General features: G+C 32.7%; 1 protein-coding gene across 3 annotated transcripts in view; it reads right to left on the bottom strand.

Annotated features, from left to right (window-relative positions):
• Window positions 1-16111, bottom strand: part of LOC138331266 (uncharacterized) — a 59816-nt gene that overhangs the window by 3166 nt on the left and 40539 nt on the right. Inside the window, exons 1-9 of one of the 3 annotated variants that reach the window (XM_069278779.1) lie at window positions 8764-11917; window positions 7806-7966; window positions 7394-7483; window positions 6943-7099; window positions 6665-6710; window positions 5911-6075; window positions 4646-4701; window positions 3735-3875; window positions 2126-2297 (exon numbers count right to left, since the gene is read on the bottom strand). In XM_069278779.1, coding sequence (XP_069134880.1) covers window positions 2126-2297; window positions 3735-3875; window positions 4646-4701; window positions 5911-6075; window positions 6665-6710; window positions 6943-7099; window positions 7394-7483; window positions 7806-7966; window positions 8764-8954 — 1179 coding nt within the window. In that variant the 5' untranslated portion in view covers window positions 8955-11917. Of the gene's footprint in view, window positions 1-2125; window positions 2298-3734; window positions 3876-4645; window positions 4702-5910; window positions 6076-6664; window positions 6711-6942; window positions 7100-7393; window positions 7484-7805; window positions 7967-8763; window positions 11918-16111 lie in introns of those variants that run through there. The other 2 variants (XM_069278780.1, XM_069278781.1) reach the window with 2 other exon arrangements.

The raw sequence follows: 16111 nt of genomic DNA, 5'->3' as shown, positions 1-16111 counted from the left end.
ATTCAATTGTAATAATGGAAAAATAAAAAGTTAACATTGATATTCAATTGTAATTAATAGTGGGAAAATAAAAGATAACATTGATATCCAATTGTAATTAATAATGGGAAAATAAAAGATAACATTGATATTCAATTGTAATAACGGGAAAAATAAAAGTTAACATTGATATTCAATTGTGTAATAACGGGAAAATAAAAGATAACATTGATATTTGATTGTAATAATTGGGAAAATAAAAGTTAACATTGATATTCAATTGTATTAAAGGGAAAATAAAAAAAGCATTGATATTCAACTGAAATAACGGGAAAATAAAAGTTAACATTGATATTCAATTGTAATAATGGGATAATAAAAGTTTACATTGATATTCAATTGTAATAACGGGAAAATAAACGATAACATTGATATTCAATTGATATAATGGGAAAATAAAAGTTAAAATTGATATTCAATTGTAATAATGGGATAAATAAAAGTTAAATGATATCATTGATATAAAGTTCAATGTAATGACGGGAAAATAAAAGTTAACATTGATATTCAACTGTAATAACGGGACAATAAAAGTTAACATTGATATTCAACTGAAATAACGGGAAAATAAAAGTTAACATTGATATTCAATTGTAATAATGGGAAAATAAAAGTTAACATTGATATTCAATTGTAATAACGGGAAAATAAAAGTTAACATTGATATTCAACTGTAATAACGGGAAAATAAAAGTTTACATTGATATTCAACTGTAATAACGGAAAAATAAAAGTAAACATTGATATTCAATTGTAATAATGAAAAAATAAAACTTAACGTTGATATTCAATTGCAATAACGGGAAAATAAAAGTTAACATTGATATTCAATTGTAATAATGGAAAAATAAAAGTTAACATTGATATTCAATTGCAATAACGGGAAAATGAAAGTTAACATTGATATTCAATTGAAATAATGGAATAATAAAGGGAAATGTTTTATATTCAAACGTATATGTATTACGAAAACAAATATAGGGAAAACTTTATATTAAAATACATTAAATAAAAAATAAGGGAAAGTTTTATATTCAATTGTATTAACTGAAAAATAAAGGGAAAGTTTTATATTTAAATTATATAAAAAATATATTGCTATTTAACAAAATATCTCCTGTTTCCCATATAAAGTATGCCTTTATTTTCTCCTTGGTCGTGTTACAGATATTCAAACGAATTCTAGATACGACGGTTCATAGTCTATACAATGGGGATATCGATTATGAAGAATAAATCTAACATAACATTATATGATCAGAGACACAGGTTGGATATATGAGCTCATGGTACATCCTGACACAATGCATAACTAAATCAGTAAAGGAAGACGTTCAAATAACGAAAATGATAATAGATTGGGAATTATTCCGTCTTTGCATATTACAGAGTAAGCTCCCTTTCGGGTAGGTATCGATTGTTACGTCATAATTGTGTTAGCGCAATTCACGTCGTTTTCGCTGAAAAGTATGACGTTACGCTCGCAAACACATGACGTCACAATCAATACCTACCCGCAAGGGCAGATATCTCTGTAATATGCAAATACAGATTATGGAAACCATTTGAAGTCCATTATTTATAAAATTTATTCCGTGGAGTCGTATTTTTTTTTAAATCGGCAAATAAAAAAATTCTAAATCAGTAAAAGAGGACGTTACAACAAAAAAAAAATTCATAAATCAAGAATAATATGGAAATCATTTTATTTATAAGATTTATTTCGTGGAGTCTTATATTTTTTTAAAAACTTTTTGGAAAAAAACCCTTCTGTTCAAATCTACACCTAGAATGTAAATAATAGTATTTTCATTCATTTCACTCTTCCGATTGGACGGAAAAATAGTGTGTACAGTCTATACACATATGACCTAGTTGATAATGAGCATTTTTGTACGTCATCACAAAATGAATTATTATATAGATATATCAAGATTATGATAATAAACAATGTCTTAAATCATTCCAAGTGTCTTATTCGCTAATTATAATAAACAAGAAATTTATCATCGCGACATGTCTGACTAAGCAAAAGTTAACTCACATAAACTTGGGTTGAAGGTTAATATTCAAATGTAATATTTACCGTTGTGTAAGTCCCTGAGCTCAGGACAGCATAGTCGTTGATGAAAAGTTTTGCGTTCGGATCGGCTACACTCATGTTCCGGAACATATCCATGGTGATGTCTACATTTCCGGTTTTCCTCTCGAAGAAATCACCATGGAGGACTTCATTATTTACATCCCAGTGTACTAGTCTGGTAGAAAATATATTAGATAATATATAATAATTACACAAAAATACGAAAATGAAAATTACATCTTCCGTCGCTAAGATACAATATTTTATATATTTATTTCGCATGAATTATATTGCTACCCTGATAGGAAATAGATCGATAATATAAGTCTGAAAATCAAATTTGTGCAGCAAAAATAATCCATACAATAAAACACGGTTATAACGTACCTCTGCGACCACCGTAATCACTGTGTTAAAAGCATAGTTCATTATACACATAATGTAGAGATCTTATGTGAACTTTGACTGGGAATGAAGTAACTACGATATAATCATGAAATAGTTGTAAGTGTGTACGTTATAAACGTGTTTTACAGGACTGTATAGCAGCGAAATTTCCGGGATGGAAGAGGTTATTTTTGCTATTTTTGCGGGGTTTTTTTCTCTCAAAAAAATCCGAGAACTTTAACCACTGACAAAATGTTTTTAATCTCTTTACTGTTGTGCAAAAGAGCTTATATTATTGCAGACAGAGAAATCGGTGTACCATGAAATAAAAACCCCGCGAACATGGCCCGTTGACATAACCACAAGATATGCGTCCCGCGAATTTAAAGTGTTATACAACACTGTCACTTATATCTGGTATTATATATACAGCCAGTTATTTTCGCGATATGGGAAGCAAGAGTAAAGCTAATTTAATCTTATTTCACATGGAAGGAGTCCTTGATGAACCAGGACGCTCGTCCTTCCGGGTCGCCGTGTTTTATGTATACTGTAAACCAACTTATTTTCGCGTGCAATTTAATTTCGCGGGCAATAAAAAATCCCGAAAATAAATCCCGCGTAACTGTTTCAAATTCAGGTAAAGTAGGAATCCGGAAGTTTAGATAGCGAAATCAAATCTCCGCGAAAACATCCTTTGGTATGCAAAGGCGAAATTAGGTCGCCGCAAAAATGTTGATTTACAATATTATTCTATCTAAGTTATTTGTTTATGTCGATATTTGTTATTATTGTATTTATACAAATACAACATCATTATCACATGATTTAGTTAAGGTAAAGTGTCAATGTTAAAAGGGATAAAAACAGAAGGGACATGGAAAATGAGATAATAGACCAGAAACATTTGTATGTCCTATTTAAGCATATATCAGTTTGGTATTTGCTTATGTTTTGTATCTTAATAATAAAATTAATGAAAGCTATATTCACATCTTTATGACGACAGAATATTTTCTTTGAGTTATCTCCCTTAAGTTATGACGTCATCTTAGTCGTTGTGGACTTAGTTTCAAGCATATTTTATTGAAATTACGTCAAATAAATTATTTTTATCGTTAATCGTACACAGCTTCACAGTATACACATATCAACACAGAAATAGCATATTTGAATTATGTTTTATCACCTCTAATTAAAACAAAAATCCTTCAAAATATATCACCTTCCCTTGGTGAGTTTGGCGGTACTGGAGAGCCTTTTGTAAATGGCAGCCTTCATTACTTCCTGGTCCATGATAGCTTGAACCCAATTAGGGATTCTCTCATCCACACCCCAGACTATGTTGTGACCACGAACAGACAATCTAAAATTAAAAACAACTTTGTTTCCGTCGCAGTTTCATTTGAGAATGGAGGAAGAGTATTACAGTATGTATTTCATAAGATGGGTTCCATACATTAGGTTTATTATTTATATGTTTGAAAAATAGAACCTCCCTGCCATTCTAAATTTATCTATAGCAATGCATCTGTTTTTTCGTATACAGTGGATGCAAAAGAAAGATGGGAAATCAAACCCCCCTAAAACAATGAAACGTTGCAAACGTTTCTATTAAAGATGCTCAACCGCTGACAAATGGTATTTTTTCTCTATCAAAGGTGAAAAGAAGAATAAGTATTTTTTCAGTTATATAAGTTACTAACTTTACACCATTACCACCATAAAAAAGTTTGAGCTTCTTATTTAACTTCAGGATAAAATATTAAGAATAATTAATTGCGTCCCGAAAAAATCCACGGCACTATAACCTATATAAAATGAAGTACTGATTACGCATGTACAAAACGCAAAATAAATTATTTCATGTTATGTTAATTAGACATATCTATGCATGATCAAACACCTATTATTGTTAAAATGATGAGTATCGTTTATTCTCTGTCAGCGGTGGAGCATCTTTAAAATAAATCAAGAACTTTGTCATAAATACACCCAATGAAGAATAACTGGCGGCATAGTACCAGTTCTTTGACAACTCATAAACGGGTGGTTGCACTAAACATATTGATGGATACAATCTAATAGAAGTAGAATAGAATAAACAATGTTCGTTGTTGTGGAGTCGCCACTTACCCGTTACTAAGGAGATCATCTATCGTGGCATTGGCGTCGTCAAATTTCAGTTTACCCTGTGGTTATAAGACAAAGGATTTTCAGGAAATTCTTTTTTAATGGATTTCCAGTAAATTCTATTTTTTAATGGATTTCCGGGGAATTCTATTTTTTAAATGGATTTCAGGAAATTTTATTTTAATGGATTTTCCGGAAATTCTATTTTAATGGATTTCGAGGAAATTCTTTTTTTATTGAATTTCCAGGAAATTAAATTTCAACAGGATTTCGAGGAAATTCTGTTTTTAATGGATTTCCAGTAAATTGTATTTTTAATGGGTTTCAAGGAATTCTTATTTTAAATGGATTTCCAGGAAGTTCTATTTTTAATGGATTTCCAGGAAATTCTATTTTTAATGGATTTCCAGTAAATTATATTTTTAATGGATTTCAAGGAAATTCTATTTTTCAAATGGATTTTCAGGAAATTCTATTTTTATTGAATTTCCAGGAAATTCTATTTTAATGGATTTCGAGGAAATCATATTTTTAATGGATTTCCAGGAATTTATATTTTTAATGGATTTCAAGGGAATTATATTCTAATGGATTTCAAGGGAATTCTATTTTTAATGGATTTCCAGTAAATTCTATTTTTTAAATGTATTTCCAGGAAATTCTATTTTTAATGGATTTTCCAGGAAATTTGATATCCAAACAATTTACTAGATTTCCAAACAGCGATTCAGCAATGAGTTGTCATGGATTAAACTATCGTAATTGGACATTTTATTTCCTTAACTTTACATTATATACGAAAACGCTTAATTGCTTATATCTCAATGTCTCAATGTAATCACTTTAAGTATTAATATTCTTCATTATATAGCTATACGAAAATTGTACTTGTTTTGGGAATAAAATATGCTTTGAACATTAAAGAATTCATGTGAAAAAATAGGTTTGACAATACACGTTCCATACGCATATATCATTGCATTCTTCTTCATAATAATAATACAAATAACAAAGTAGTTTTCAAATACGTAAGAGAATTTACAGTGCTTGATATACTCACATCGGTCACCTCCTTCCCTCTATTTGAAGATTATACTTACTTTGGTCGACCTCAGCCCCTCTCCATTTGAGGGCTATACTCACTTTTATCAACTATATCCCCTTTCATTTACGGGTTATACCCACTTTAGTGTATTCCATACGCCTCCATTTGAGGGCTTTACTCATTTCGGTCCACTCCATCCCCTCCATTTGAGGGCTATACTCACTTCGGTCCACTCCATCTGCCTCCATTTAAGGGCATTCTCTATGACCGCCCACTCCGACTTCAAGGTATTGTAAACAAAGTCACGGTAGAAACCATAAGCTGGATCTGCCCATAGGCTGGCTCGAACGGCTGTTCCGTGTCCAAACTCACTTCTTTTTTGCTCAACCTCGAAAAGATTAAATCGCATATAATTTATTATTCCATTAATCACATATCGTTAATTATTTCATTACAAATATGATAGAACAGACATGGGTTGAGTTCAAATGTAATATTTGAATTTGATCAGGCCATATTTTTTTCAACTAAACAGTTACATATACACAATGACACCATATTAAAGATATTTATATGGTGTCGGTGATTCATTAATATATCATGTCTCTATTGTGACTTCACCATAACGTCGTGATTTCGCGACCTTTTCGGATTTGTTTTCATGGCGCTATGCAAAAAAAAACTGTTGGCCGAAACAAGCCGGATTTAGAAAGAAATAAAAATCAATTATTTCAGAATAACATTTAACAGGTGTTTGCTAAAATTGTTGATGGATATTTGGATATGGCTATGTTTGGTGTCAAATCCATTTGCTTTTTTGCAATTTGTTGAAATTAAAACTGAAATATTTTAATGTTAATAAAGACTGATGATTAGATTATATTTTTTTAAATGATAAATTTCTCATAAATTATCAGAAATAAAGAAGGAACAGTCGGATATTCGCTATAGAAATGAAATAGATGAAATGTACGTACCTCTATTGTGAAATCTGAGAGGGATATACCCTGTTCTTTATGGGTTCTGAAAGAAAACACAATCTCTGTAATTTAAAGATTCAAAACGTTTGTAAAATGTTCCGGTTTTAGAAGCATTTAAAGTTTGCCTGCACATATAATGCAGATCTGCTTTTTTTAAAGTTTAAATTTATATATCAAAGAATTAAGAGAATCATAGAATTAATTACTATTTCCGTTCCATAACCTGAAAATTCAATCTTTTGGACTCCTTTTATCGTAAATTAAAATAAACCTACATTATATCAAAGTTGACCTTCCGGTTGTTGTATATGTTGTTATCGGCAGTAGCTTTCCAATTCATGTCCGGTACGAGTTCTACAAGGCTTGCGTCGTCGAAGAAGTAATTCACTTCCGGTTCCGCTATTTGTATGTAAATTTTTATTTCCTTAATGTCTGAAAAATATGATAAAACATAAATGATTTCTTTCTAATCCATTTTATTCGGAATTCCTTTTAATATAAACAAATTCCAGGATTTCGATGACATAAAAAGTTCAGTTTTATTTCTTTGCTTTGATTTAAAATCTTAACTTTCTTAAAACATCTATAGTGGATGCAAGGGTATGAACGCGAGAAAAACAATATCATGAACACCCTAATATTAACAACATATTTACAGACATTTTCGTTCGGTTTTTATTTAAATCACATACCATTTTAGCTTGCATATAGTGAACTACATCTTACTGTTAGGAAGTTTAAAGTCTCCTCCGATCTCTACCCAGGATCCTGGTTGGGCAAATGGCTGCACGCTTACACTTACATACTGCAGGGAGTCTGCAAATTATAAATTTGATCCATTTTTTTTCATTTTCACATTCTTCGAATATTTTAGTTCTTGTATTGTACATATATTCAGTGTATTACTGTGTAATAAGAACAGTTCTAAGATATCTTATTACATGTAACTACCACTGGACCACCACTCCGGATCGCGTTGGTTCAAAGTTTACTGGAAGCTTTTAGTTGTAGTTCGGAGGTTTTTCACCTAGTATTTTGGATTCTATCCACTAAAATTCTCTAACATATGAGTAATTCAAAGGACGTGATGTAAATGCTATCAAAATATTAAGGGTATTGATAAATATTTTAAACTTACCATCATTAAATTTGTGTCTGACAACAACTTCCACTTTATGGTAAGAGGATGCTGGAGCAAGATTGCCCAATTTGATGTATCCAGAAAATGCATAAATTTTGCCTGCGGCTATACCATCACTAATATTTAAGACCTTTCCAAGTCCAGACCACTTGGCGGATCTTTGAAACAGAAAAATGAGTTAATCATGATGATGATGATGATGTGATGATGATGATGATGACGACGACGACGATAACGATGATGTTGATGATGATGATGATGATGATGATTGATGATGATGATGATGATGATGATGATGGCGACGACGACGATGACGACGACGACGACGCCGACGATGATGATGATTTTTTTTTAAATAAATGAAGCGGTTACGAAAGCATAAGATGGAAACGAAAAAAGCAAAGATATTGAAACATGTAAAGCGATGTCGCTTTCTAAGGGATAACTTGATTATGGAAAATTTCATTTCTATTTTACAAAGTTTATGATTTCCTTTTTAATATAATAAGCGTATATTATATACATGTACTGTCTTACTAAACAGGTGATTAACACTGCATTAAGAAATTAACATCTACAATCAAAAGCGTGCAATTATATGTCATTTTAGTACGAGATTTTTAAAGATGAAGCATATTTCAATACATTTCAAACCAATACCATGGCACGACTCAAAGTATGACGAAGATTATATATTTGAAACGGTATTCAAAAAAGTAAGCTTTCACTTTCAAAAGGATAATTCAGGTTATAAAACTATAAAATTAAAATTGGTCTGAAATTGACATGACATTCAAATGAAAATTTTGACCTTAATTCGCATGACATTTTTCTTCATGTGAAAATGACTTCAATTTCAAGTGAATTTCATGTGAATTTCAGGTCAAGATTTTTTCATGTCAAATTTACCTGAAGATATTGCCTGTGTAATTTACTTAATGCAGTCATTATTTACCTGCCTGTGATACTGACACTCTGTGCCCCTCCACGGTACTCCGTGGTACTTATGGCCCAGGAACATCCCGACCTTCTCCAATGGGGCCAGAGCTTTGGCCCCTCAAAATCACCATTTGTCAGTAAATTAGTTCCTGTCACACCCAAAACCAAAGTCCCCGCTATAAGGAGTTGGACCAGTATTATATCCATTTATTGTATTCCAACAAACCGTTTTATGAATACACTCACAGTATAGTGGATACTTTCTATTTCCTGTAATCTCGCCACCAAGACAAAACAGAGCTAGATTATTAAGAACCCTATATATACCAAGAAGTAAATGAATAGTTAATCAGAGGAATATTATCATATATGTTGACAACCTTTTGGTTTGTTTTCCATTAACCGCATCAGTTTCAAAACAACTAATTAATCCGCGAGTTGTTTATGCCAGAAACATATTCAGGTCACTCACACCTGAACTCCATTACATTGTTTTTATCGGCCCAATGAATACTCTAGACTTAGTTATGGTATATGACTATGTAAAAATCCATTTTGGGGAATTTTTTTTTTTTTATTTTTTTTTTTCTATTAATGACTAAACTTTATCCTTTTAGCGATATTCTGACAAAATATCCATATAAAAAGTATTATAAAGCATTTACCTATACATGAACAACGTACTTTATGCCAAAATATAATAAATAAAAGGTTTATTTAAGGTTTATTTATTTTTAATCTTGATATTCTGGCTACCAAAGCCGGTATTATTATATATTTGACATAATTCTGATATTTAACCTCTAACCTTGATCCCACCGCATGTTAAAAAAATGACGTCATCATTTTCCCGAAGGGGATTGACCTACTGAAAATCTTAGTATATGGTGTCAAGCTTTATCAAGAAAAGTCCACAGAACCCCAAAAATCCTACATTTTGATATAACTTGCAGCTAGGATTTAGGTATCGATGATTGGCCACTCATGTAACGTGTATCGGATACTCGCGGATGATCTAATTTCGCTATATTAGCGATAAAGTGAATAAAACGCAAAGAATTACAAAGAATTACATAGATGATATTTCTGTTTTCTTGATGAATACCAGTTATATTTCATCGAGTGAGGTGGATCGGATACTCGCGAATGATCTAATTTCGCTATATTAGCGATAAAGTGAATAAAACGCAAAGAATTACAAAGAATTACATAGATGATATTTCTGTTTTCTTGATGAATACCAGTTATATTTCATCTAGTGAGGTGGAAACTTTGATATCTAATGTAGTTTTTAATGTCTAATTGTCAACTTCATGCAATGAAATATTACTGGTAATAATCAAGAAGCAGGGAATATTCTATTCATTACATTTGTTTTCTCGCTTCCATTTACAAAAGACCATCACTACTAGTTCAAATGTTATTTACACTTGTGATTATTACGTCGAATTTCTGTGAGCATTACGTCATATTTCTACACAAAAATATGACGTCATTTTTGTGCACAAACTAATGACGTAACAATCAAAATGATATTTTCACTATCAATGCTGCATTCCGATTGGTCAAAACCGATTGAAAAATATCAAAATTGACATTTTCAATGGAATGAAGTATATCTCCTTTATGCTTATATTTCACTGCGAAAAAATGTCATAAAAACGATTATCTGTATTGTTTAATTAGATATTTACAATGTGCTAACTACTTCATGTGTTGTCCAGCGAAATAAATAAATAAAATGTTATATTCATTCTGTTCTCTTTCCTCTTCACTGTAATGTATTAATATCATAACTATTGTTGATGCTCATTAGCAAGAGAAGAAAACTCCTTCAAAGAGTTAAAATACGTATGACATAAAATATTCGTTGAATAGAAATCGTCGGTGGTTTCGTGGTTACTGACGAACTTGGTTTTATATACATGTCTTACCGTATTTGACCTAATGTGCGCCCCGGCCGTTTAAAAGTTGAAAAAAAATATGAAAAAATGCTTAAGAAAACGAAATTATTGCGAAGCAAAGTGCACACCTATACAGTTTCGATAGTTTTAGTCTCGGGCAATTGAAATTGAGGCCTCAAAAGGGGGAGGGCGCTAGTAGGGACATGGGCGCGTATTGGGTCGAATACGGTATTGTTACATCAGCTAACCACTAATATTTCAACCCACGAAATTATTTTTATGTTCAACACCACGAAAGAAAGTACCCACGAATAGGTCATGTTCTACAATATACATGTATCATTACTTGAAAATTAGAACGAATATACGTACCCGGCCTACTATACTTTTCGGTCGGGTACGAATTGGTCCCTATGTGTCGTAGTGGAGCACTGCCTCCGAAAATCACTCGGGCACAGTTTTCTATACTTTTCTGTAGGTTTCCAAGTATTTTATGCGTATACATGCATTTACATATTATTTTTGTCCAAAACAAACATAACTACTATTCTTAATATCTACCGTACCGCTCACAAGACGTCAAATTCACAATTTGTGGACTTGCCGTATATACACTCTTCAGAAAAGACCTCCATATGTATTATGTAAAAAAAATAATGCCTCGATGAGAATTCAATATTTTATGTGGTTCAGTTTTATTGCCTAGTAGGTTGGCGATATCAAACAAGTACGATAAAATGCCAACAAACGTTTTTATCATTACTTTGCTCCATTATCAGTAATAGGCACCAATTGTAGCTCTAAAGACGACATCATTTTCTGTCTAAAAGTCTTTTGAGCTACAATATTGCAGCTACTTGAAAATATGCGATATCACAAATAATGGACCTTGCATCGCCCCGTCAAAAGACATTTGACATAAAATTGCCTTATTTTTTTATGTTATCTGAGGTAGCGTTAAAATATTTAATTAATAGACATTACAAAGGTTGAATAACGCTCGCACAATTACTCAATTTCTAGCCTAACTATAAGCTTATAAATCCAATACACGCGTGAGATATTACATAGTATATGTATGTACGTGTTCCCTGTCCTGAGTCTACCCAACGAAAGAACGGGTAACCCAATTATTGTTAACATAAATCGACAGGCAAAGTACCCGAACAATCAGAGACATTATAGCACGTGCTCTGTATAGGTTTGGATAGTCCGCTAAACCTGCCTATATTATTAGGCGCTTTTTTTTTTATTATTTTTTGCCTAATATATATAAGGCAAAATTTTAAAAAAAGACAAATGATATATCCTGCCTATAGGTTTTCTTTTTAAATTGCATAATATATATTAGGCAAAATAAATTAATTAAAAAAAAGCCTAATAATATAGGCAGGTTTAACGGACTATGGTTTGGATACTGCCACATGTCATACGTTGAGGCCCAAGGGCCTTAACGGTCATCTACATGTAACTTCCCTGTCAATAGTAATATAAGAAATTAAGTACATGTAGATATATGTTGTCATGGTACTGAGCCATCTTCGATTTGGTATCAATGTAACAACGCTTTGTCAAGATAATATCAGGATCATTTCAGGCAGGCAAGCTTCAGCCAAATCGCACCGGTAGAACATGAGAAGAAGCTCAAAATGTCTTTTCAGAAGGCGGCTGTAGCGGTCATCTTGGATTTAACAACACTTGGTCAGGACAATGTCAGGATAATTTCATGCAAGTTTCAGCTAAATTACACAGGAAGAACTTGAGAACTTGACGGATTTCGGATCAACCCGAAAAATAATAGACCTTTGTTGGGACTTTGTCAGGATCATTTCATTCAAGTTTCAGCTAAAATGCACTGGTAGAACTGGAGAAGAAGTTCAAAATGCGTTTGTTTGATCTGATATATAAGTTCATTTTCTTCGTTAAAAATATGCATAGATAAAACCAAATGATTTATTGTCAAATTGTATTTGTCAGATAATGTCAGTTCAAATTGCTTGAAGAACACAAAATACCCTGGTACTACAATGACTCATAATATATGTTAAGGAGATAAGCCGAAAACTATATTTGTGAGAGGGTAGATCAACGAGGCCCGTTCATATAGTACAGTTTGAGGCTTATCTCTCACTTAAAACACAATTCCTTTTGTGTTAATAAAACCCTACTATACAAAGGATTCATCACTTATAAACCAGGTGGGTAGCATATACTGAAAATAGCAACAATGTGCATTCATCCATATCATTCTATTCATCACGTGTCAAACCAGGACCAGGTAAAGCATTCCCATTCTCACTCACGTGTTTATGAGTGCAGTCAACCATACAAATGCATTCATCACATATAAACCTGGTAAACCTAAAACATCCATAGTCATCCTTCTATAACGAATATTATTAATTTCTGAAATGTCTTCCGAGGATGGACATAGCCTATTTAAGCTTGCTCTTGCAAGACAACGTTTTTACTTGTGATTACATGATTAGTGATACATTGTATATAGAAACTGAGAAGGATTTGCAATGTGCGATTTAGTGTTTTCTTGTATATGTGACAAGACAAAATGAAAACAAGAGGCCCAGAGGGCCTGTATCGCTCACCTGGTTTGTAATGCCAAATAATTTTCTGAATACAGGTTCATTGTTTCTTTTCTGAAGGAATTTTAATATTAACCTCTAAATCCCCTATTGGACCCCACCCCTCCTGCCCCCTGGGGGTCAGAGCCAAAATTTATACAAGTTCTGTTCCCCTTCCCCCAAGGATGTTTGTGGCAAAATTTGGTTACAATCCATGCAGAACTCTAGGACAAGTAGCGATTTATAGGATTTACCTCTAATTCCCCTATTGGGCCCCGCCCCTCCTGCCCCTGGGGGGTCAGAGCCAAAATTTATACAAGTTCTGTTCCCCTTCCCCCAAGGATGTTTGTGGCCAAATTAGGTTACAATCCATGCAGAACTTTAGGACAAGTAGCGATTTATAGGATTTACCTCAAATTCCCCTATTGGGCCCCACTCATCCTGCCCCCGGGGGCTCAGAGCCAAAATTTATACAAATTCTGTTCCCCTTCTCCCAAAGATTTTTGTGGCCAAATTTGGTTATAATCCATGCAGAACTCTAGGACAAGTAGCGATTTATAGGATTTACCTCTATTTCCCCTATTGGGCCCCGCCCCTCCTGCCCCAGGGGGGTCAGGGTCACCATTTATGCAAAATATGATCCCCTTCCCTAAAAGATGTTTCTGGCCAAATTTGGTTATAATCCATGCAGAACTTTATGACAAGTAGCGATTTAAAGGAAATGTTGACGGACGGACGACGGACGGACGACGGACGCCGCGCCATGACATAAGCTCACCGGCCCTTCGGGCCAGGTGAGCTAAAAATGATCACATATAAACCGGGCAGCGGATCCAAAATTTTAATATAAACTAGCTACATAGAAAGAACAAAAGGATTTACGCTAAATATGATTTAATCAATCATATTTTATTCCTTTATACAGTATTATTTTGATTATACATCATTGAATCAGCTATATACAACAGAAATGAAACAAGAATATACATAGAATGAGAAGTAATCAAAGCACTGCTAAGATGCAATCACAAAGAAAAATAATAAACCAATCACAATCATTCAAAATAAAGCATACATTATACAGCAGTACAAATACCAGAGATACACTGGAAATCCCTTACCAACGAAAATCGAAAGCTTCAGTAAGGGAATTATAGTGGCGGGTAATATATGAAATGATGGAGTATACATACTAGTTTTACTAACTATCATCTTCATCATAACAATCATAACCGGCACGACGATTTACCCAAAACTACCCAAAACCACCCAAAACTACCCAAAACTTACCCAAAACTACCCAAAACTTACCCAAAACTATTCATAACTTACCCAATATTTTCAATAACTACCAAAAACGTGTACGGAACTTTGCTGACAGTATGACATACTAACGTTAAGTTTGTAATAGCGGTTACCTCCCTTAAGCAGGAAATGTACACCTTTGCCGTTTTCGTAATTCAGAACAACCACTGCGACCGTTTCTTTATTTTCAATGCTAAAGGCCTATGTTACAGACAATATGCAATCACTAGGTCCATCTTTAATTCATTAACTATCAAAACCGCGTAACCGGCCCAAGAAATGCAAATGTTAGATTTACGTAGAGCTCTACATGGAACAGGGAATTTTCGGTTAACTAACCAAACACAAACTTTCTATGTAGCGCCCTACATCTGGCAAGAAAAAACTCAAACAGACAAAAAGGCATATTTCAATCGATTTTTAAAAAGCAAAAAAGGGAAAATCAGCAATTTTGTTTTGGCCTCTCGTGCTGACTTCCACTGTCCGAGGCCAAAACAAACATGCGGAAAAAAACCTGGACAAAGAAAACGTGCAAAATCAGCCAAAACAAGAACTTTCAATTAAATTCAAATGTGACCTAAAATTCCGTTACATGCATAGCCTGAGACTGTAAACAACTGTTGTAGTACTATTAGCAATGTTTTATTTATATTTTTTAAATTATTTATTAAGTTTGTGTTTATTACATATTTTATTAAATATTGTGTATATTTTCAGTTTCAGTTTCCGCATGTGGGAGCCATATTTTATGGTAATCTAGACTGATATGTACATAATGATGTAATCATTTTATATTTAGTAGTTTTAACTTTATTTCTTCTTAAGTACTGATGTGTACATAATATGGTTATCATATTATGAGTTGTAATTAACTTCGTTTTTAATAATTAATGCATTGTATGTTGATATCAATTCATGTTTCATGTTTCATATTTGATAGATTCCTTATCTGTTTTAAAATATTTAGTATATATCATAACTTATCATCATCATCATCATTTACATCACGTCTTGATTATCTTTTATCATTATCATCTTCATCATATATCATCATCGTGACCATCATCTTAATCATCATAATTTATCATTATCATCATATTTCCATCAACATCTTCATCATCATATCATCAATTATCATCATAATTATTGCCTTTTATAAACGTACACATACACCGTTATACACACTCTTACACACACCTTATCACACTTTCACTCACATATACACACACATCCTCACCTTCATTCACACACCGTCACACTCATATACACATGGAGAAACAAGAGAAATTTTACAAAAAGAAATGGAATACTGTATATGGAGATATAAAACAAAAGAGGTTTAGAGATGGGGGAGGTGAAAAGAGGTAGGGAGATTCAATCACTGTAGTGTTAATATATTCTAGAGGAAGGATATTGTATTGAAATATTTTGGCTGGAAATGTACATCTTAATTCGGCACTGAAAGGGTCAAAGACAGACTTAAACATGAGTGAAAATTGTCTGTAGTAATCAATCTGTTGATATACATGTAATATGGTTATAAATATGTATATATGTGTAAATACATGTTTATGCA

The sequence above is a fragment of the Argopecten irradians genome, chromosome 9 (assembly GCF_041381155.1).
Source record: "Argopecten irradians isolate NY chromosome 9, Ai_NY, whole genome shotgun sequence".
NCBI lineage: Eukaryota > Metazoa > Mollusca > Bivalvia > Pectinida > Pectinidae > Argopecten > Argopecten irradians.
Note: the sequence above shows the minus strand (reverse complement) of the source record. Positions and strands in the feature narration are given on the sequence as shown.